Source organism: Strix aluco, chromosome 15, assembly GCF_031877795.1.
Source record: "Strix aluco isolate bStrAlu1 chromosome 15, bStrAlu1.hap1, whole genome shotgun sequence".
Taxonomy (NCBI): domain Eukaryota; kingdom Metazoa; phylum Chordata; class Aves; order Strigiformes; family Strigidae; genus Strix; species Strix aluco.
Genome location: NC_133945.1, coordinates 16,628,127 through 16,652,680, shown reverse-complemented (window position 1 = coordinate 16,652,680; position 24,554 = coordinate 16,628,127). Strand labels below are relative to the sequence as shown.

The 24,554-nt window shown below is 37.7% G+C and overlaps 2 protein-coding genes across 2 annotated transcripts in view; one reads left to right on the top strand and one right to left on the bottom strand.

The window, feature by feature from the left end:
- CLEC16A (C-type lectin domain containing 16A) overlaps positions 1 to 24,554 on the top strand; it is a 375,787-nt gene that overhangs the window by 229,155 nt on the left and 122,078 nt on the right. The window lies entirely within an intron of this gene.
- Positions 1 to 24,554, bottom strand: part of LOC141930452 (uncharacterized) — an 89,277-nt gene that overhangs the window by 40,020 nt on the left and 24,703 nt on the right. Inside the window, exons 18-36 of the mRNA XM_074841296.1 lie at positions 24,174 to 24,356; positions 22,670 to 22,761; positions 22,322 to 22,491; positions 19,861 to 20,020; positions 18,722 to 18,801; positions 17,324 to 17,504; positions 16,099 to 16,254; positions 13,988 to 14,121; positions 12,832 to 12,990; positions 11,556 to 11,736; positions 9,513 to 9,724; positions 7,585 to 7,773; positions 6,561 to 6,700; positions 4,994 to 5,156; positions 4,797 to 4,883; positions 4,167 to 4,301; positions 3,657 to 3,776; positions 2,644 to 2,861; positions 669 to 862 (exon numbers count right to left, since the gene is read on the bottom strand). Of these exons, the coding sequence (XP_074697397.1) occupies positions 669 to 862; positions 2,644 to 2,861; positions 3,657 to 3,776; positions 4,167 to 4,301; positions 4,797 to 4,883; positions 4,994 to 5,156; positions 6,561 to 6,700; positions 7,585 to 7,773; positions 9,513 to 9,724; positions 11,556 to 11,736; positions 12,832 to 12,990; positions 13,988 to 14,121; positions 16,099 to 16,254; positions 17,324 to 17,504; positions 18,722 to 18,801; positions 19,861 to 20,020; positions 22,322 to 22,491; positions 22,670 to 22,761; positions 24,174 to 24,356 (2,954 nt within the window). The remainder of the gene's footprint in view (positions 1 to 668; positions 863 to 2,643; positions 2,862 to 3,656; positions 3,777 to 4,166; positions 4,302 to 4,796; positions 4,884 to 4,993; positions 5,157 to 6,560; positions 6,701 to 7,584; positions 7,774 to 9,512; positions 9,725 to 11,555; positions 11,737 to 12,831; positions 12,991 to 13,987; positions 14,122 to 16,098; positions 16,255 to 17,323; positions 17,505 to 18,721; positions 18,802 to 19,860; positions 20,021 to 22,321; positions 22,492 to 22,669; positions 22,762 to 24,173; positions 24,357 to 24,554) is intronic.

The window sequence follows — 24,554 nt, the reverse complement described above, 5'->3', positions numbered from 1 at the left end:
TAACAGGCAGAAATGATTACTGTGGAGAGAGTCCTTTGGGACAGAAATAACCAGAATTTTATAAGCAACATATAAATTAACCATTAATTTAATACCAGGAGGAAATAAAAGAATTTCCGTTTATTATTATAGATAATGTAGCCTAATCTAGAGAGCAAATCCAGTATTGTTGAGAGAGTTTCTCTACTAGTAGAAGAGTCTGTGTTTAAAACAAACTACATAATACTATTTCTGGCAGTTGTTTCTTTTTATTCACCAAGCTGCTTGTGCCTTTAAGCCATGGACTACACTGCACTGCCTTCTGAAGGAAAATTTACAGAGGGACTATGACCTATTACTTGTGTAACTCCAGGCTAAACAATCCCTCTGGAGCTGTGCAGTGACCTACTCCACCCATGGAGCCATTCAGAAGAGTAAGGGCCTCAAGCCAGCCCCACCTCATTTCAGAAGACCTGCATAGGAAAGATGCCACCGACTATTTCCTTCAACCAATGAAAATATGAAAATTACAAAACACCGTTATTTCGCTAAAAAGTTGTTTCAACCCAATGACCAACAGTTCATTTTGCATGCTAAACACTCTCTTCTGCATTATACACAGATCAGTAAGGAATACATTAATATTAGATAGCTGCAGACTTAGCAGTAAAACACAAAATGAAAAGTACCATCATGAATGTTGTTTTTGCACTTCAGTAATCCATTCAGAGAAAGAAGATGAGGTATGGCCTTTAATCCAGCAAATGTGTGTTGGACTCTTCCACTTAGGGACAAAATAAAACCAACTTTCCGCTCCCTGGCTCCCATGAAATCCATGCGAAGACTATTTTCATTAAGCTTCATCTCAGAAGATATCAAAAGTCTAAAAAAAGATAAAAATTGCTAGTAAGATCTTATTATTATGCTTAACTCATGACTGTCAAGACAACCCCCCTCTCACTAAAAGCAGGATCAATGAGAGCAGGGTGCTCAGGAGCACGTGTGGTCAGTTTCTGAGTATCTCCAAGTATGGAGACTTCACAGACTTTGTGGGCGCTTGTTCCAGTGTTGTGATTCAGTGAATCTGATGCCTTGCACTAAGTACATGCTATTCACCAGATGTTTATAAAACTACTCAGTAAAACTACTCAGTAAAGCTTCACAGATTGGCAGACTAATTTTTCTTCAAATTGACTGGATGCTTTTGTTATGATCCCTAATAAAAGAAAAAGAGTTGGACAGAGTTCGAGTTGGAAATTAACTCTTCTCTGTCACAATACGAAATCTCTCTTCAGTGCTGATTTAAAAGCAGCATTGAGAATTCAGTTTAAACAATAATTTTAAATGCCACCGCCATTTGAGTTCAGTAAATGAACCAACAATTATTTCTTTGTATCTTGGCCCTGAGTTGAACAGTGTGGGAGAAACACAGCACAGCTTTTTGAGAAACCTGCTGGAGCAACAAAAAACTCAATTTTTAGTGTTTCAGGTATAAGACTGAGATAGAATTTTCACATTGTCTTCAACAAACTGTCCATTGGAATGTCTGAATTTCTAGACCCAGGTATACTACACAAAATACTTAAAAGTGAGGCAATCATCTTTTCATATTGTTAGGCATCTCTCCTACAAATTGGAACCCTCTTGAAAGACTGATGATGAGTAAAACCTCAGTGAAAATCCACTTGATGTGAAGAACTGAACTACATAATTCAGGGAAGTAAGATTCCTTTCATCAGTCAGCCACTGAAGTCTGCACAGACTGTATCTTTTTAGCAATTCCCCAGAAATATTCAATCTTTTATTTTTCTCTCCTTTCTCCTGGTAAAATAAATCTGAAATAAATAAATTGTCATTCCAGAAATTTTAAATGTTCTATTTTATCTCCTGTGAAGTGAGCTGCAATAAATTGCTCTGTTACAGCCTACCCCAGTATTTAAATAAACGAATGTACTATTGGAAGCCCAGAGCTGCAAGTAAGCTGCAGAAACACATGAAATATCTTTCTTGAATCTTTTATATTATTTCTTCTTCTACTAGTGAATCTAATGACCTTCAACTAAACTGTAGTAACTTCTGATTTAACTCTGTCTCCTCATTCTCCTGAACCTATCCAACTCCTGAACTGCTAAACACTAGGACCTCTACAAAAACATCAACTCCTTCACTGCATACTTCTGTATTTGTGAAATTTGAAAAATCAGCTGGAAGACAGCTGAAACTTAGGAGGGCCAAATTTCTATTTCCCATCCCTACCACCTCAGAGCTTTCCACAATACTTAATAAAACTTTATAATAAACACTCGGAGGTGCCCTCTTCCACTGGCATAGCTTATAAATATTAGTTCTTTACTTCTGAGAGAACAAACAAGGGGCGGGGGGGGGGGGGGGAAACAACAACTGCTGATCGAAAACCCAATAGAACACTACCACCTGTTCATTCAAGTTATCTCCATACAAAGTCCTAGGAAAGCAACTAGAACACATTAACGTAACTTATTATACCGACTTATGAAACATAAAGAGCAAAAGTATTTCAGGGGATAACACATGAAATGGCATTTGCTACAGTGGCTTCTGCTGCATCTATATGCAGTTACATTTAAATACGTATCACAGAACACTCTTCAGCTCCTCTATTGACCAAGATTCTGATTTCTCTACCTTGATGGAAATACTTTGCCCATGAGCTGTAACTGTATTGATTCTGGGTTTGTCAGGATTGTCTGATGGAGGAAAGCCCTCAATTCAACAGCTCTGGCATTCTTCCTGTTTTCATTGTTCATATCAACCTCCAGCAGGAACATGTCCCTTCCATTGGAATGAAGGTAAAGAGAGCCATTCAAATTGCTCTCACCATAACTCTTTAGGGCTGCCCGGGCCTACACATAGAGAAAATGAAGAACAGGACATTAAGGATCTTAAATCATAAAACAGAATACCGAAACATCAGTTTAAGGAGTAAGACTGCAGACTACAAGTTGGGCTTGGGAAAAAGCAGAAGGGGGAAGCAGAGGGGGAAAGGTGTTTCTAGTTTACATCTTTGTCTCTCACCATCTAACTCTACTTTTATTTGGCAATAATTAAATTAATTTTGCCCACGTTGACTCCATTTTGTCCACGAAATTAATGAGAAAGTGACTGCCCTATCTTTATCTCAACCCACCACACAGGATAAAATTAATCCAAGAGAAAGAACCTTTTGAATTGGTAATAAAAGCTACAGATGACACCTCATTTTGCATATAGGACTGTCACCATGCTAGAGCTTTCAACAAAAAATTAACTACGTTGAATTTTAAGTACAATTTAACTTGACTTTCAGAGTTTTCTGAATTTCAGCCAAAACATAAGCCACCTATTCAAGTGCATGTAGCCATCTAGCCAGAACAAACTTTAATCATAAAAAGTTAACTGTTTCCCTAACAATTTACACCTCTCTACTACACTCACTGAATTCTGTGTTAAGTTGACCAACTTTGTAGTATATGCACACATTTGTGTTCCCATGCTTGAAAGTAGTTGCAAAGCAATTTACAGCACAAAGTTAAACAGGTCCCAGGTTAACATGTATTCCTAATGCATGCGACAAGCAAAAGACTCAGCACAGGTCTGAGTGTATGAACTGCAAAAGCCAGCAGTTCAAGCAACAAGATTGCAATAATCATGGAACTGACCTGTGAAGACATGTTCTTGTTGATGATGGCTTTTACGCTCACACCATAGTCAAAGTGGTCCAATTTAGTCTGCCTGGAAAACAGCTCCCCACTTAGGCCCACTGCTTGCGGAAACTCAAGCTATTTGACAAAGTAAAATGTAAACACAATCACTGCATTCCCATCAATTGCCTCATGTGTTTTGATGCCTGAACTTTTAGCATGAAGTAGAGGATGTGTATAAGCAAATGTGTGTATAAAATTTAACCAATTTTATGCAACGACACTGAAAATTAAACTAAACGCAGTAAAAAAAAGTATAAAAATGAAAGGTCAGTGTGTTTCTCACAAGACATTATTGATACAGACTATGATTTGAACTGCTGAGGGACCTAGGGTCTTTGTCAGGGCCAGGACTTTATTGAACTAGGAAGTTTACAACCATGAAACAATTATAATTCTAAAGACAATGCACTAAAACAGCCACCAAGACATAAAAAATAAAACACCATAAATGAAAACCACCAATACCTGGAATGAATGTGTCATATCCATGTGTAAAAGATGTCTAAAATCTGCCTCACTGGATTTGTTCTGATATCTCCCTAGAAAGCTGAGAACATCTTCCTTACTGACCTTCAAGGTAGTCTCAAGCTCATGCTCTGCCTATGTGTTAAGAACATGAATAAGTGAATTGCATTGAGCATTAACCCCATATATTATGAAAGATGAGAGAAGTCATCCCTACATGTTACAAAAAATGAAAAGAGTTGTGAGCTGTTACATTGTGGCTTAGAATGAAAAATGAGCAAAGCACAGAAGAATAACTGCATTTGGTAAGATACACCTAGGTAAGAATGAGAATCTTGAATCCATTCCTTCTCAGTACTTGTTATTATTAATAATATTCATGCATAATAATATTTTTAAAATAATATATTAGGTATTATTATCATATATTACTACACAACATATTATTATATAAAACACTGTATTAGGGAGGCACCAACCACATCATTGCTCTCTGAACTTTCTGGTTGTAGCATTTACAGGTGAGGAACTAAAGACCTATAGCAAGTCAGGTCTGAAAAGACAATAAACTCTAAATAAACAGGTAATTCATCTCTCCTTCTAATTGAATTTAACAGGAAATTTACTCACATTTTGGTGACTTTGAGTTAAAATGCATATTTCAACATCTCTGGGGAAGAGGCTGTAGTTATAAGGATGAGTTAACCCAGCACAAATCTAAAAAAAAGGTTGAGAGGAAATGCAAAGAACATAAGATATATACAGTAAATCACTCATTTGCTGGCTTTTTTGGAGTGCCAGATTAAGAAAATTCTTGTACAACTCACATACGGGTTTTCAGGTTGGTAACCAAGTGTAAGAGTTTGAACTGTTTCCTTCACCTCATTTATCAAAACCTTTGTTTCCAAGAAATAGTGCTTTTGCTTTTTGTCAACAGTAAATGTCTCCTGCAGAAGGATGCTCTGCAGAATGGGCACATTAAAAGGATGCCTGGAACAAAACAAGCATTAAGCAAAGTGTAAAAGATCTTAATAGACAACTACAAAAAGAAATCATGCATGGTTCAACTTGAACTCCAAAATGTTCAGTTGCAGATATCATCAGGGTGTCAGGTACAGAAGGGACACATAGGACCAGGACCTCTAAGAAAATACTAGAGCATAATTACAACTTCATACAAACTACACATTTACCAGAATTTCTGATACAGCCTTTCCATCCTGGGTTCAGGAAAGGCTTGAAAGAGCATGGGACAGGGTGATACTCTAAAATTCTGACATGCATAACCAGTACATACACTTTATATATCTGCATAGCCAAGACTTCATTTCAAATAGGGACACTGTCCAAAAGCTTATGGCAGCTTTGAATATCTCACCTATCAACCAAATTTTATGTTTTCTGTAGAAACGGTATCTACGTGCCAAGAATCCTATGCAACAGATGTTCAGCCACTACATAGTTTGGATCACTTTACTACTTCAGAGTAATGTTTTATGGACTTTATTAAATATTTCTGCACATTTACTTAGTTGGATGTCTTGGAAAAACGCATTAACTTTTATAAGCAGACATTGGACTCCCTTTATGCATGTTAGGATATCTGGTACAGCTCTTCATTCTTCATTTACATATTTTTTCCATTACTGAAAAGGCATCCTGTAGTTTTTTAGCTATCTCCAGGTTGCAGAGTGGCTCCTAAGGAAGCCTGTGCACTCCTCTTGAACCTACTATGCCTTAAGAAAGCTGAGATGTCCCCAGAGATGATACAGATGTCTCAAGTCTGAGCACACATTTTTACCAAGGCCTTCAAGCTGTGCTTCAATAATGGGTAATGAAGAAAGAAATTTCAGACAGCCAACATCTAGCAGCAGTGCACTCATTCTCATCAGGAAATGGAAACATGTTCCAAAATCTAAACAAGACCATTTGTTATGTGTTTTAAGAGGGATGCTTTTGGCTTTAGGATGGCTATATTATTCCTGAGGACTAGAAAAAAGGCATCTGGATGGCACAGAGGATCAGATCTGGATTTTGGAACTTCTCAGCATTTCAACGTTTGGACACACCATCAATCCTGCTGTTTTCATGAAAGGAGGCTATATGCCCAATAGAGTTGCCAACAAACATGTTGCCACAGTACGCATGGCCTGTTGCCTTTGACAGCTTTGCTCACTACCATTTCAATAAAGAAGGCAAAAGCTAATAGATGCAAATAACCAGCCCATAAAGCTGGTGTGCTTTAGCAGGTTTGGAGAGCCAGATGGGAAGAAGCACAGGCTTTGTGCATGCAGCACTTCCACTTTGTAAAGCCCAGAATGTTTTCCGAGAGCATGAAGATGTACATTTAATTTAGGCCAAAACACTCTTCAGAGATAGAAATGACTACTGAACCTGAAATGGAGGGTTCCACGTTTTTGATAGAGCATCTTCTCCTTCTTCAGCTCTTCTATCTGACCTTCAAACTGCAGCATGACAGGTGGACTTCTATAATCTCTCCATACAGTCTTCACAGAAAAGTTTGTCTTCTTAGGCTGTACTCAAACCATGAGACCAGAAGGGGAAAAGACAACTGCATCAGATTTACTGCATTCATATTCAGGAATGTCAGTATAGAAACCACATTGTTCAACAGGCTGCAGCAAGGCTGTCATTGAACAGATCAACCCCATTCTGCTTCAGTTTAAATCCCCATCTCCATTTATATAGGATTAAAAGTGTCATTAGTAGATAACTGACTTCAGCAGAAGACAAATGCCCTATAATGAATCACCTGAGTGTAATCTATTTGCAATATGAGCAAACTTTTAACACTGGTACCAGTACATCTACATACAAAAATGGATTGGATTTTCAAAGCATGGAATTCTATGACTAGAAAAGCACTTTTTGTTTTAGGACATCTTGCAAGGAACTGACCAAAGAAACTGATCAAAGTATCTCTTTGAAGGACAAACTGCTGTTTACCCTTCCTGTGCTGCAGACATCAAGCAAAGCAAAAATCATTTTAAGCTTGAAAATGATGTAGAGGCTAAAATAGCATATAAACCCAGGCTGTTACTCTGCTCACTAGCAGGCAAGATATTTTGATTCTCCAAGACAGCAGAATCTTCCACACCTGCCTTACATCTGCATCAAAACATAAGTAATCACACCTACAGCCCCCTCTTTCTAGCCAAGTAGTTTCTCTTTGTCCTCTCCTCCCTGACTTTCTGTCTGTAGTTGGCCTCCCAAATAGGTGAGAAGTACTCAAAACTACACCACACAAGTTTTTGTTTGTTTTCTCTTTGGACAGAAATAGAAGCAGCAACTAGAAGTGTTTAAGTTTCAACACTAGCAATAACATCTCTCAGAAAGGTGGCAGACCTGAAAAACACAGTGCTGAGTCAAAGAAATTGCATTTGTATTTCTTTCTTACCATTGGCAGATTCTGATAGCTGGCTGTGAAGTTAAATTCATGTTTTGTACACTTTATCTTAAAGCAGAGAAACTTGGCTTGTTCATTATTCTCCAAAAGAATCTCATTCTTCACAAGGTGATTCCACAGAGATATCATTTCACTGTAGCTATGCAGAACATTCCTCCCAAGATGATTAAATGTGGATGCCTGAAAACCAAAGATGAACACGTTAGTCTGGCTGAGTTAGGACAGACAGGATCCTATTGTGCCAGCAGCACAACACAGTGGGGAAAAGAACACATTTTCTTGGAGACAATCGTTACAAGAACTATTAGAAATAGTGTGCCAGCTTTTCCATTATCAAAATATTTTGAATTGCCATAAAGATCTCAAAGTTTATTTTATCCCCTTTAAGCAAGAAAGAGAGAAAAAACTAAATAGTTGAAAAGAAAATAGTCGATGAACATTTTTTCTCATTCAAGAACGTTTCTCACAATCCTCCACACTGTGCCTGAACCAGCAGTGATCTAACGAGGGAAAGCTGCAGTTCAGAATAAAGGAACACCTTAAACATAAACCTAAGTTAAAGATATAGACATCCGCAGTGGATTCTAAAAGAAAAGCAAAAATTCCAAGCTCTCATCTCATTTATACAGAGGCAGGTAAGAAGTTAAGCTTTTTCAAGACAACTCCACACTTTGCATAGTGGCAGAGGTTTATCATATTGCTAAATACCCAGCAACTGTGATGAAATCAGTTTTAAACCTCTATCGCATAGCAGAGTCTAAAATAAATTAGGAGGAAGCTTAGAATCCATAGACTCAGGGCACACTGATTCCACCCAGTGGATATTTAATAATTTTACAGAAAGTAAAAGAATTCCAGTATAAAAGACAGAAGACTACACATTGAGAACCTGCTATTGAAGGGTCTTTCACAGGTTTCTGAGAGGCTGAAGTCATTCTCTAAGTCACAACAAAAGAAATCACCTTTCATTTCTCAGGATTGCTCTGAACCACTGAGCTATCCAGTACTCTAGCCTGCCACAGGATTACCATTCTGCTACTGAATCTGTTCCTATTGCAGAGTTACCTGTACAAACACTTATCCACTTTGTAGAGATACAGTGGGATAAAGAGTAGCAGCAAAAACACCTCAGTGGAAAAGGTGTTGTTTTGCAAGATCAGAACTCTAACATTAATGGAGGTCCAAATACTCATGGAGAATTTTTACAAACCATATCAAGAGGCAGCAAGTGCTATGAACTACATGACAGCCTACTGAGCAGGATACTCTCCAGGAAGAGGCAGGTTACGTTCTTCTCAGGCAGAGGATGCCTTTAAATCTAGTGCCTCAAATTTAGGTGAATGCTGTAATCACTGGGCTCTTAGTTTAGAAGTTTGGCTATTGTTCTTCCTACTTTTAGAATGAAAGACACTCTCAGCTGTTTCATAAAACTAAGGGACAAGTTTTAAACATTTCTTACATGATGATCCAATTTTCCTACTTCCTGAAACTGTTAGCTCATGGGGTTGGGTGGGGGGGTGGCAGGCAGGGGAGAGAACTTCAAAATAGTAATTACTATTTGTACACTCCCAGGCAGAACTCTGCCATCACGTATTTGGGCTTTGTGTAGGGAGCGACAGACTCCTATTCCCAAGAGGGGCAGCGGTGGTGACCCTAACATTTTTCTAAAGCTAATAAAGAGACCCTTGCTGTGATGATTTGGCTGCCCCAGAGGAAGAATAGCTCATCGTTCAAGCACAGAAAACAGATGAACATCGGCATTTCAAGATCTTATCTCATGAGCCACACAGTGCTCGAACAAGCTACTTCACATAGCACGCTGAACAAGTGTTATTTCAGTATGATGACAGTTCTGTTGGGTATCTACCACTAAGCTCTCTCATCAAAGCTGTACGCTATAGGAACATCATGTTACTAACCTGCAGGTATGTAGTAGCTGGCGTGTAAATGTGAACTTTCCCTTCCTTTTCATTGCCTTGATCTTTATAGAACAGTTCCGCTACGAGATTCTTAATGGAGAGAGCTTTTCCAGTTGTCAGCTTCATAGTCAATAAATAAGTAAAATGCTGAGGCTGATGTAGTTTGTGGGCTGCATGTAGATATAGCCATGGGGTGTCTATATTTAATCCACCTGGAAGAAACACATATTAAAGCTGGCAGAAAAGTGAGATTTCAAGCTACCTGGATTCTAACTCCATAACAAAGCTGATAAGATGTCAGGGTTCTGGAATGAAGCTAAAATGGTACTATCTACCTACTCTCTTCCAATTGCCAAAATCTCTGGATGGTACATAATGAAATGAATGTCCTTCACTAGCATAACATACTGCATAGTGTAACACATACGGAGGTTTGCTAATAAATGGAAATTTAAGAAGTCCAGTACTAAATGACACCAGGAAAGGGTTCTACTGCCTGATCTGCAACAAAATGTGAAATCTTTACCTGAACTGTAAGTCTGTAACCATTATTCACATAATTACAATAATGACCTTAATCAATGCTGTTCTGACATATGCCAACACAGAAATTCAACACTGCAATAAATACATTTTGAACAAGATTTGTAGGTTATTTTGGAAACTAGTTTATAGACAGCTCAGAATGTTTATATCTGACAAGCTGCTGAAATTTCACTAGTGGACTGCTGAAATTTTGCTGGTTATTTATCAAATTACACCATTCACTCATTGTGATACAGTTCAGTAACTCACGATTATTTTATGACAGACACCCACAAAGTAGTCTCCAAATTTTTAAAACTTCAGAATTAATTTAACCTTAGTTTGTTGCACCTTAACAAGCAGAAAAACATCTGTTAATTCAGTCCACTGTATCAAGCCAGCTGTTTTGCATTAATAAGGATCCAAGTTTTTGCACATACGGTGCATACTAGACTTGAAAAAAATGTATCTCAACAGCAAATCTACACACTGAACCAATCATTGCACTGATTTATACAGCTTCATCCACTAAAGCATAAATGTAAGTGGCATTCAATCCATCTTAAGAACTAAATGTCAGAAAACTGATTTTTGGCACACCACTGGTAACTTAACCCCTATTTGAGAAAGAATTCTAAAAATGTAAAATACAGCTTATTATTATAAATGCCTACTCCCTGCTGTACTTTATGAAGCAAAAGGTCTAAGATAAATGTGATTTTTAAAAAATATCCATATATATACACAGGTGTTTAATTTATAGCTTAAAATACACCATTAGAATTCTGCTCAGTGTCCCATTTTCTAATGTTCTTAAAACAAACTTTCTAAAGATTTTTTTTTTTAAAACATGCTTCACTTCTTGGCCAGTTATCTCAGTCAAAAGCTAACAGGACAATACTAGTCTACATTAGGAGCATGGCTATCAGACAAAGTTATCCCCCTCTGCACAGCACAGGACAGGTTATATCTGTAACACTGGATCTGGTTTTGGAGCACCCAGATCAAGACGGATGGTGAGAAACCAGAAAGGCTACAGCAGAGGGCTGCCATGATGATAAAGGGCCGAGACAACAAGACCTGTGACAAGAGCAGGAGCTGGGCTTATTTAGTCTGGCAAAGGAACAGGGGAATCTAATAGCTGCCTACAGCTAACTTGAAAGTAAATGGCAAAGATGAGGAACAAAAACCCTTCAAAAGAGGCAGACAAGGGACAATGGCCACAAATTGCACTTTGAGAGACTAAGGAATTGCTGGAAGAGGCTAGCCAGCTAGGCTGTGGAAAGTTGGAGATTTTGAAAACTCAGCTAGACAAAACACAGCAGATGTGATCTACTGTTAGGAACAGTCCTGATTTGAGCAGGAAGCTGGTCTAAATAATCTCCAGGGTCTGTCTCTTCCAACCAACATTTCTATGATTCTGTTACACCCCCACAAAACTACCTCACAAAATCTCAGCAGCAACTTTCAGTGCCTGCTTTTCTAATCCCAAACTGGAAATACTTTGTGGTTCTTCACCTTCCCAGTTCTTCAGGCCATTTCTGGATGTGTCTTTCCACTGCAGCCCAACCACAAACGGCACGTGGTCATTATACTGCACCTCAAAGTTGGTGTTGCTCTGCAAATAAACCTGAGAGTTGTGTGAGTGCTGCAGCTGGGTTCTATAATTCACCTGTTTTTCCGGGACTTGCATGGTAAACTGGAAAACAAATGAAGCAAATTTAAATAAAAACAGGATCCCATCTTCCAGGCTGTCTAAGCTAACACACACACCCACACATAGTAGCAAGAAGGTCAAAGCTAGTGCCTCTGCTCTGCACATTTGCCATTCACTTTATAGCTTTTCACACATGGTGACCAATTACAGAATGGGATTTCTTTAATATGCATTTGTTACATCTACTGGGGATTCAAAAAGGAAAACTTCCACTATTTTTTAGACCATTTACTTTCTGGGGAAAAAAACCAACCATAATTCTAGGTCAGTCTATGCTGGGATCACAGATAAATTCTATGCTTACAGGTGCTCCTTATGGAAATGGAATGACAGCCCATCTCAGAAAACTATTACTTAGTCTAAGACAGTAACAGAGAAGACCTGCAACTTCTAAGAAATAACACAAAAATTTATAGGAATAGTTTCTGTAGCTTCTCTAAGAACTTTCTACAAAAGATAACAGGGTATGCCAATACAAATAATTATTTTATTTCTTTTTGTAGCCCATAGAAGGTGCTTCAAAAGAAGGCATAGCCCCCCTCTGAGGCTTTTAATTATACTTTACTATATGGAAAAACTTTCTGCTGATTCAGGGTAGAAAGCAATTTATAACAGAAAACACCAAACAAACAAACAAAAAAATGAACATGTCTGATCTTAGCTGAGCTACTGTATTCCATACCAACTTCCACCTAAATGCTGTAATATTCTGAGTTGTTATAACCTGCACTCTCCTTCCACATTGTGTGAGCAAAGCAACCTTCATAAAACTCTGAGATCATTTTATATGTGCAAACTCTGCAAAAAACTCATACCACATTACACCCAAATGTTTTCAGTATTTGAAAAATCCATCTACTGGCTATCCCTTGTTCATTTTAAATGTCAGTGATCTCTATGAGACTGGGTTAAGACCTTACCTAACTCAAACTTATTAGGTCTCAATATCTGACTTATATTTTTAATACATAACACAGAAAAAAAAAGTCTTAATAAATAAATTAATCTCAAATTTTTTCTTAGTTTGTCTGTTAAATATTTGAAGTGAAGGTCTTACTGTTCAACAATCATGACTACCTCCATGAAATAGTTGACTAGAGATGAACTGGAACTGTTCTTAAATGCTTGGCTGATCAACAGTTTCTTCTTGTTGTTTATTTCATCCCAGTGTTTCCCATAGTTCACTTCCATCTGCGAGGAAAGCCAAGATGCACTTGCTTCATGTTTCAGGTGAACCTGAAGAACAGAAATTCACCTTTTTCCTGTAAACCATGCCTTCCCTTTTATTCATTGCTGTTAACAGTCTGCAGAAATATTCCCAAGCAGCAAGCAAGACTAAAGCAGAAAGGGCTGCAAATTTTCCAAAGAAAAATCACATTCCGTCAGAAGATATAAATTCAGTGTACAAAGCCCAAAACTTTTAGTCTATGCACTGCCAGTCAAATTGCTTTGCTTAAAAGCTAAGGTAATAGGACTCAGGTACTCCTGATGGACTGCTTCACATGGATTCACTGTGCAGCTGCAGAGCCTGGAAAGATCTTGCTCCATGGGAAATACTAACACTTCTTGGCTTCAATCCAACTTGGACTAAAAGCAAATCTGAAAGGATACAAAAATTCCCTTTAATTCAGAAGCTTATTTTTCAGCCAGCTCTCTGTTCTGCAGCAAATACCTAGTATTAAAGGTGATTTGCCTTTAAGAAGACCTTTGTCTTTGTGCCATCTGTAAAGGAAGAAATTTAAAACAGATCTGCTTTTCTGCATGAAAGGATCATACACACTGAAATTTCTAAGAAAGTATATAAATCTAAACCAGAATATAAAACATTTTAAAATGCCTTATTTTCCAGACATACAACTTCTGATGAATAAGCAGAGTTCCTGACTTTTAGTTACAAAGATAGAACAAGATAAATCATAAACTTACTAATACTATTGTTTTATATCTAACAAAAATTTTAACAACAAACATTCTGCAGAAGTTGTGTGAATTAATACCTTAAAAATTACATCACTGGAGAGTTCCATCACTTACAGCTGTAATGGACTGCACAAATTAGCAAGTTGACTAGATATCTTTGTCTACACAGAAAGTGAAGAGAAACAAGATGAGAAGAAAAAGACTGATCCAAAAATGACCTCTTGGGCACCGCTCAGTTTAAGCCTCTCAGTACCTGAGTTACACAAGGGTACTCAGCACACAAGTACGTAAGTGCTTTGGTCAGTATCTCTACCTTGTGATTATAGGTCGGAGTCTGCACACAGTGAAATTCATGCCCAATATCAAGTTTGTACACGCCATGTGCACCTGTCTCCACTTTAATCTTTTGTCGCATACTGCATTCATGATGAAGATTTTTTGCCTCTCCTGTTCAAGTTAAATCACAAAGTTACCTACTCAAAGAAATCAAAAGTAAACTTTCAAAATATTAATAGTATAAATCTTGTGCTTTCAAGGTTTCTAGTTTTCAAAAACATTAAAGTGAGATTTGTCAATTTTTACAGATATATATTTGAATCCAAAGAAAAGCACACATTTAAAGAACTTGCATTTAAGAACAGTGAGTTTGCATTTGCTAGGTAAGTGATTTACATCTATGAAAATGAAAACACTACCACAGTAAAAAGTAAAAGACAAGTAGATATTTTATTCATGTAAAAGGCCTGGCAGTATGTTCTCCAGTCTAAAGGTATGACCAAAGTCTGTGAAGATTGGTACCAATACTGGTATAACTCCATTACCATGAAGTTCAGCTCAAGAATTATCTTCACTATCTGCTCAAGATCTAGACACATTTTACTGACTACAGCGTTGTTGTCAAAGCACTGTTTCTGACACCTAAACTTATTTTCCTGCTACACGTATGGCCATCCTAACAGCAATCAATAACTTTGCACTTTCTGACTCCAGACATGCTGTATATGCAAACAATTAGTAAAACTTTCAAAAAAATGTGTTAGGCATTGCACATTTTTATTTTTTTCCACAAGCTGTACTACAAAGGAAAAACCTAGGAACAGCCATGTTACAGGCTTTACATATGAGTTTGGGCCTTTGTTTACTCTATTAAAATCTAAGATGTTTCTAAGTTCAGACAATTGGAAACAGCTGGTTTGTACTAAGAATGGAATGAAAATGATCCCATGACTTAGGCCAATTTTTTTTAAGAAAAGCAAAGGCTCTCCTTAGATGTTTACCATGTTTCCATGTTCTTTCACTCACTTTTTCTTCAGAAACAATAGAGAAATAAGTAAATAAATAAATAAAAGCAGGCACTAAGTTTATTACTTAAATGGAATTTTACTTGGGTGAAGTAAAAGCACTACAAACTAATCATGATCACTCTTTGCAGCCTTCTTGGGAGTCTCACAATATTTGATGATTTTCTGTTACCACTCAGCTCCTGACATCATGATATTACATGACATCGCATCTTAAACAGAAAAAAATAATGAACTTCTAGCCCTTGTGGTCATGAGATAAAGCTTAAAATAATGAATCTGAAGTTTCAAACAATAAGTAGGATTAATTTTTTGCCTTTTTAAAAAAAGAAATCCAGTACTTCTACAAGGACTCACTTCCCTACCACTTCAGGTAGAACAGTTGCCAAACTGGGTTTATATCAAAATATGACTTAAGCTGTAAGTATATAACTTCATAGTTACATAGCTATAGCTACACATCATCTAATACTGTTACAAGTGTTCAGGTATGTTTCTGTTTGTGCATATAAAATACTCTGATCAGCATGCCATTTTTAGCAAAATTATGGGGTCGTACCTGCGTTGGTTTAAGAAAACTTTTCTACTCATATTCCTACATACTCTTTCTGAATGTACAACATACTTTATATAAACAATCATCCTATAATGCTTATCATGACTAGTTACTCAATAGTTACTAGTTATTCAATACCTTGATATAGTTGTACCAATGTTCACCTGCTTTGTCCAATAAAATTAACACACAGTTCACACACTGCAGCCAGAACACAGCTAACTGTTTCCTAGAAAAGTCCCTCATATTTTTAAGTTTGCAACCATTCATTTTGTATAAATATCTGAGAACACAAATTAACTCGAAGCATTCCCACTGAAAACGTGATTTTTTAATCAAATGTTGGACATGCTTGTAGAAAGCACATTTAAAAAATTGTTTTTTATATGCAGACTCGAAGAGTAAAGTTTATCCAAGTGAAAAGAGAAACCTGTCCTAGGTTTCAGATCATAGTTTAAAAATCAGCTGAAATCCTTCTTGTTAAGAGTGTCCTAATAATACAGGGAAATAACTTGCAGAAAAATATGACAAACAGAATGCTTTTACTTTCACTCTTCTTCACTGTACCTAGGAGTCCATATTTTATCCTCAAACCATGAGACCACAATCCCTCACGTTGCTGGAGAAGACCACTGATGTGAACTCCAAGAACACCTGGAAGGTAAGTCTCCCCTTCCAATGAATATTGTCTCAGCTTATCATCAACCTTTTTCTCCAGAAATGCTACAAAAAGAGTAGAAGTGATTATGCAGTGGTAGAACATGAAGTTACTTCAGCTAGTAAAAGGAATACTACAGTGGGAAAAACACAAATCTGTTCAGTCTCATCCCATCTAACCGAGGAATCTCATGATGTACTCCTTGTGTAGTAAACAAAAAGACAGAGCTGGATGCTCAGTTGTCTTTCTCCAACTACATATACAGCCTGTAGATCATATTTCTCAGATACTGCTTAAAGTTTAGGGAAATTAATCCAGTCAAAGCTGCTTCTAAAAGGAAATAAATTCCAACAGAGACTGATCTCTTAATTAACTAAGACCTAACATGCGAACATGTGTTTTACTTCTACATTGTCACAGCAAGGTTGTGGCTTTGCAACAGAATTGGTGCAGCCTAGTTCTCAGGGTATAACAGTTTGAAATTGGACCACAATCGTTTTCAGATGCAATCCATGTGAAAGCTAAGAATGAAGATTTCACCAAAAGATGATCTCCCACAAACTTAACTGGCATTCTCCATTCCTTAAAAGTTAGTTTTATTTGAAAATACTGTGCAATCCTATGACATTTCAATGTCTTTGCCACATGGAGACTACAGTAAGAAATACTAAGGAAAAAATGAGAGCCTTAGACTTAAATTACTGGTTTATTCCACTGTATTAATCTACCTTTTAATGAATTGATGCTATATGAATAAGAAAAAAACAATTTTTAGAACAACAGGTCTTAAGAGACATTTAGCTACACATATGTGTCTCTGCACTGTTTTGTACTAAGAAAAGTGAAACAGAATATTCTAAGAGCTGTTATTGTTTTGGCAATTTTTTTTGTTAAGTGACTCCTTACATCTTATTTCCTCCACACTCTTCAACAGTAATTAAAAGCAGACTTTAAAAAAAAAATAATATAATTCCTATTATTCTGAATTACTAATTTACCAAGGATAATCATTTTATAAAGCAGTCTTACTGATTTGAAAGGAACTTTAGAAATATGTCTCCAAATCCAGGCAACCCTAATGTATAAGGGCTCAAGAACTTACATTTGTATGGCAAATACTTATTGTCCTCTAACCTGAAAGAAACACAGCATCCTTCAATAAATTATTCAGGGATACTGAAAAAGCTATCTTCTTGCCAAGTTGTTTAGTGATGTTTCCTGACAGAATGATAGGACTGCTTTGCTTTACCAGCTTCACCTCCAGTTGGGTCATGTATCTCTGCTCTCCACTCAGTGTCTGCAAATCTGTCATTCCCTAGAATAAACAAAGAAATTAAAACCCAAAAAATCAAACCCAAGCTGCTCAACAGTACAAACTTATTAAGTTTTGAGAAAGCAATAGTATAGACTTGGCCATTTCTGAAATTAGATGAGAGGAGAAAGAAAAGGGATTTTTTTCTATACACCCAACAACCCCCCTTCCACCTCCCCAAACCATAAAACTCGCTGTTAGTAAATAAGGGGGAGGAAGGATGGATTTGTTTTTCCACTTATACAAAAATCACAGCGGCATGAGATGCTATTTCCTTCACCTCCTGCTGGCTTCAGTAGTAACTGAATTCTTTAATAATGTTACAGTACTGGGCCAAAAAATAATACGATGTTGCTGAAAATATTGGCAGTCTCACAGAGGTAACTAGATCTAGGTTGGACTAGATGCAAATGAAACAATCTGCAACACTAAATAGTGTTTGGGTTCATGAGAAACATCCAAAAAGTCTGTTGAAATATTACTGTAGAAAAAAAGTAATCTGTTAAATAATGTGCTCACTGTAGGAAAATGCAATGTTTGAAACCAACTGGCTTTGGAGGCCCACATAAGACATGGCATCCTACTATGGGTATCAATTGCATAATGAAAAAATTGTTCAAGTCCTGGAATATAAACAAAAATGTCAGTAGAGTTTCAGTGATAAACTCCCACCTGCATCTTTGTTTGCTTTTTCATTTCAGGGTTCAAACACTAGCATTCTCCTGCTTCTTCCCCAGTGCTCTAAAAAACCCACAATTTCTGTGATGTAAAGAACAGTATCTTAGACATTTTTACATCTATAGAGTCCACAGAAGTGAAGAAATTAGCCTGGGCTTACTCAAGGGTCTTTATGCATGGTCAGAATACAGGTCTGAAAAACTGTGTGACTACACGTGCACATAATGAGCCAAAGTTCACAGGAGTCAATGTGATCTTTTTTACTGACTTAACACTGGAAGCAACCCAAAGATTTTGAGTACATCTGAATGGGGAAAAATTGCTTTAGATTACTTGCAGAAGCCATGGCTTAAAAGCTTTTAAAACATAGCAATCTAGTACTGAGTCTATCTCAAAAATATGTAATAAAGAGAACTGGTAATTTCTCTGATGGATTGCTCACAAAACTATTTTTCAATATGCGTGTTTTTCATTGCCTTTCTTTTCTGTGCTTTTATTTAAGTATTCGTCCTAGTATGAGAACTCATGACCTGAAAACATACCTTAATGTAATATACATCTTGGTCATCTACTATCAGCTCCAGGTGGCCAATTCGTGAATTTTTAGAAAACTCAATTCTCCCTTGGAGAAAAAAAAAAACCTGTTTACTTTTTCTGGACATATACTGTTCAGTGATGCTTCATAAAACTGTACCAAAATGATAATTGCTATTGTTGTGAACACTGTGTTTAGAGAGTAAAAACATAATAAATATCAGAGTAAAGGAACAGTTAGGAAAAGTTAGGAACAGAGTTTGCAAAGACACTGAAGTGTCCCCAGAATACACATCTCATTTTGAAAGGACATTCTGAGAACACTAATTGAGAAGAGATAACGAAGCTGTCTCCAACAAATCAGCTTAGTTCTGGAAATGATTTATACACTTCCTTCAGGCCTCTGCTAAAACTTGTAAGCTGTGTTGTGCTGTGAAGACATTTCATGAGCTCAGAACACTCTGCATGCAAAACTTTGTACAGTGTAGGTAAATCTTCCATGCAATCCATTTGAAAATAACTAGCATTAAAAAAAAATTAAAAATCTGGAGGGACAAATTCTAAATCTGTGATATGGTAGAACACATCAAAACAAAAACAAACATAACTTGACCAGCGTGTCAAAGAAGCTGAAATATGTTTATATTATTGCCATATATTTATCAGATTATATTTCATCAATGTGTTTGTTGCTTTTGTTTTCTATGTTACACTGTGATTGAAATATTACTTTTTATTATAATGCACAGTAATATCATACTTAATTGATTTGGCAACAAGCAATTTTGTATCAGAACTAACAGAATACAGTAAATGAAAATTCAGGAACAGTTCACCATATGTAAAAGATTACAGAACAATCCACTGCGGTCCTTAGCCTTAACTTCATCTATACTGGTAACAGCCTTCCTCTTTAACATGAGTTTGTGAATCAGGTACTGAACCTCTGACTGCAAAACAGTCTTAATCAAGATGCAAAAACCACTAGGAATGGGTATTACCTAAAGCAGTAAACTGAATGGCTATCACACAATAACACAGTTTTAGCATTAGATTATTCACTGAAATATAATGATATTACTCAATGCTAATGAAGTTCTCCTAACTGACATTAACTGATGATCTGGTTCATAGTCAAAAAGCCTACCATCAATCTCGATTTTTTTTTTAGGTTGTATAAACTGGATTCTGAATTTCTTCTGTGGGACACTAAAATTTAGGTCAACACCAACATCCCTTTTCAAGTCTGACTTTGGAGTCCCAATGAAGAAGTGAAGGACAGCTTCATTTGGGATCCATGAATTGTCCTGAAAGAAAGAAAGAAAGGATAACCATATTTGCAATTGGCATTTACAAAACAATCTATCACACTGAGTTACATCACATGATCATAGTCATCTTCACTGCCACAATAATTTTTCACCTATCTGCTTTTCAAGATTTTCAGTAAGAAATTTCTACTTTTCCCAGGCTCTGTTTTCCATTCCCTGTGCAGTGCCTGTCTTGGGAAACACTGTCTGAACACCTTGAATTTCACACCATACTGACCTTAAGCATTGGGTTTGTGGGGCAAGACTTTGGTAGTGGGGGGCGACAGGGGTGGCTTCTGTGAGAAGCTGATAGAAGCTTCCCCCATGTCCGACAGAGCCAATGCCAGCGGCTCCAAGATGGACTCACCACTGGCCAAGGCCGAGCCCATCAGTGACAGTGGTAGCACCTCTGGGATAACATATTTAAGAAAGGGGAAAAAAACTGTGCATGGGCAACAGTATCTGAAGAGAGGAGTGAGAATTTGTGACAGAAACAGCTCTGCAGACACCCAGGTCAGTGAGGAAGGAGGGGGAGGAGGTGCTCCAGGCGCTGGAGCAGAGATTCCCCCGCAGCCCGTGGTGCAGCCCACGGTGAAGCAGGGTGTCCCCTGCACCCATGGAGGGGAACGTGGGCAGATTCCACCTGCAGCCCGGGGGGGACCCCACGCCAGAGCAGGTGGGTGCCCGAAGGAGGCTGTGACCCTGTGGGAAGCCCACACTGGAGCAGGCTCCTGGCAGGACCTGTGGCCCCATGGAGAGAGGAGCCCACGCTGGAGCAGGTTTGCTGGCAGGACTTGTGACCCTGCAGGGGACACACGCTGGAGCAGTTTGGGAAGAGCTGCAGCCTGTGGAAAGGACTCACTTCGGAGAAGTTTGTGGAGAACTGTCTCCCATGGGGAACCCATGCTGGAGCAGGGGGAGAGTGAGAGGAGTCCTCGCCCTGAGGAGGAAGGAGCAGCAGAAACAGCGGGTGATGAACTGACCACAACCCCCACTCCCCATCCCACTGTGCTGCTGGGGGGGAGGAGGTAGAAAAATTGGGAGCAAAGCTGAGCCCGGAAAGAAGGGAGGGGTGGGGGGAAGGTGTTTTATTTCTTTGTTTTATTTCTCATTATCTTACTCTGAATTGATTGGTAATAAATTAATTTCCCCAAGTTGAGTCTGTTTTGCCCATGACAGTAATTGCTGAATGATCTCTCCCTGCCCTTTATCTCAACCCACGAATTTTTTGCTATGTTTTCTCTCCCCTGTCCAGCAAAGGAGGGGGGAGTGATAAAGTGGCTTTGATGTGCACCTGGTGTCTTGAAATTATGCTGAATCCTGCCAAACTTTATGCAAAATCAGACCACACTTCCAGTTATAAATTTAAGCTCTACAGCTCAGGCCTACGTAACTTGAATTTGGCAGGGCTGCCTTAGGCCCTTACACTCTGGTGTCAGCAATGGGATGCAGTACACAGCACCATAATCCAGTAGTGGGTGCCTTAGTTGACAGTTTTGGCCGGCCAACAGACATCAGATTCTCTGACAGAGGAAAATGCCTGTTCCCTTTCCTGCTTTTATTAAAGAAAGTCAGAAAAACAAAATCATGAAGGGGAAGTTACTCTGCTTATTGCACTTATCTCACTGTCTTAGAGATACTGAGCAGTGTTTGAATACAGCCAAAGCCCAAACTGTCTCCCAATAAAAAGAATTAGCTCAAGCCCAGCAGCATACTTCGGCTGTGATAGAAGATAAGACTCCAGCCACTGCCTGTGTTAAACACCTATAACTATAATTTTAGAAAAAGCCATAAATTCTTCCTGTCCCCTGCAGAAGCTGAAAACCATTCCTTCCTGCAGCTTGCCCAAACAAACATATTAAAACAACTGACCAACTTCTGGAGTGGATTCACTGGAGCCTAACTTCTGCTTTCAAACAAGGTGTTTAATGCAAATTAACCATTCGGGTTTTGAGGTTTTGTGTCACAAAGGAAAACAAGTCATCCAAGTGAGGTAGGTTGTCTAGTCCTGGGCACCAATTCAAAAATCCTGGTCTCTACTTCCAGCTCTATCAGTCTTATCTAATCAAATAACTTAACATTTGTATGTGCTGTTTTGTATTTGGAAATGGTGTATACCCACTATCAGCATCAGTGATTTGCTTTCAACGTATTTTCCCACTATAATGGGAATGGAAATAATAATAATGTAGACCTTGAAAGCCAGTTAAGTTGAATATACAGTACTGAGATATACCATACTTTCATTAGCATAATAATCTAAAACTAAAGCCAAAGTAAAGCATGCCATAATGGTACCTGAGGAATATAGTTATATGCAGCTTCCACAATGTACTGCTGCAGGCCTCTGTCTTGCTTAGTTAATGTCACAATCACTCTCAAAGGTCCAGTAAGGGGGAAAACCAAACCGCTAGCTGGGTCAGGATACGACATTTCAGAACACAGCTGCCAGCCAATAATCTCAGACACTGGTGGAAGACAACAATTGAACATTCAGTTAGAACAAACAAAGAAAACATGTAAATGAACATTGCACTGAAGACCTTTTAGAGCTAATACGTAAAAAATAAATTCTACTGAATAAAATGATCTGTCATGGATATTTCAGAATGACCAAGCTTTCTAAAATATAATAGCTAGACTCACCTTCCTCCCTAGTGCAAGATCTGGTTTCTCTGTGGTCTTGGAAAACATCTGTACCTTCTGTCTCATCCACCATTATGAAGTACAGTTTAGAACTACAACCAAGAATTTCAAACAGTCACTTAAAAACAATTATGCTAAAGTTACAGCAATATTTAAACAAAACGCTCAGTTATATGACATCTTCTCTCAGATGGGAAAAACAAGAAAGATGAAGTTCTGCTAAGATCAGTCTACATTTCTACTAATTAGCACTGATTTTTATCCACAGTTCCCATGTTTATTCTGTCACTGTCTTGACATTCTTCTGAAGTTCTTCATAGTGAGTATTAAATTTCTCTGTTCTGAGCAATTTGGTATGGTCAGTGTATTGCAACTCCACTCTCTGGATTCTAGACATTTATTTTTTTTCCCTTAGGGTATGTAGTGACATCAGTTTCATTCCAGTCTTGAAGTTCTTCAAGAACTTCACTAAACTGCTTGTACAAGAATCATGGTCTCTGCACTTGATGGGAGCAAGCGAGTTAATTCAATATCTAATAGACTCTATAGTTAAGTCTTTCGTTCAAATAATGCACAATACAGGTGTGTAATTATTTTGACTTTCACTCTGGTCTGTCATCCATCCTAGCTGACAGAAATAAAATTACATCAGTAAGTTTCCCAGAGTCCTAAGGGAATGGATGGTTTAAATGCAAAGTCCAGAGACTTTTAGCTCTTTTCTGAACTGCATATCCTATAGTACCACAATGTCCCAAGTAAAGAGAAACACAAAGGAACGACAATCCACATACTGTAAACACTTCATTCATCTGTTGTCATGTCTAAGAGGCATGTAGTTGACATGTCATTTACAATACGTGCCTTCTACCTGGATTTCTATCAAATGTAAAAGTCCAAAGAAAAGAGAAAGTCAGCAGAAAAAAAAAGAGCTAAAAAGCCTAGCTTGCATTAACACAATTAATTAATTTCCTTAACATCTGACAGTTGTTGAGATGGTATTTTACAATGTAAGCTTTACCTAACATTAAACAACCTGACTAAAAACTCACAAGAAGAGTATGAGCACACATTGTTAGTACTATATTCCAAATTACTCAAGTGTTTTGCTAAATACTGTTCTGTACCCGATTTTGCTAAATGCCATCTGTAGAAGTAATGCTAAGCTCTTCCTCCACCACTTCAATACTCTGAACTAGATTCTTTGGGCACTAAAGTTCCAGAAACAGCACTGACATTCAGTGGGAAAAAACTGGGGAGTATGAAAAGTTCACTTACATCTTTTATCATAAGGCTTTGATTTCACTGTATGTTTTTACAGTAAAACATGTAAGAAGCACAGAATAATTTCCCCTTCCTTTTCTTCTGAATGGCAGATTTGGAGTATGTCAGACTTGTTTTCTGACAAAATACATTTCTGGTCTATTAATGAGCCTGGCAGTTAAGTTCTGATTCAAGAAAGTTGTCACAGTTACTATTTTAGAAAGATGTCCTTGCTTAATCTTACCTGAAATTAATTATCTCCATAGATTCTTCTGGAGTGTTCAAAAAAACTTTGAGCTCTTGCCCTTTTTTAACCTGGATTCCCCCATCAAGACTAGTAGATGTCCTCATTCCTGTTAACCAGCTTAGGCCAGCTTGTCCCAGAGTCCCCACAGTTCCCATTCGGGCAGAAAGCTGGACAAATGCACTGTTGAAAGATTCGGATACATATTCTTCTATAAAAAGCACTTTCTTTTTAAAGCACTTAAAGTTTTCTATATATCCTAAGTAAGGGATTTGAACCCCAACTTCAGCATGAAGTATCAGGAAAGAGAAAGCAATTAGGACTGAGTATCAGGGTGTAAGTTTATCTCTGTCTATACAGCACTTAATGAATTTTAGTAAA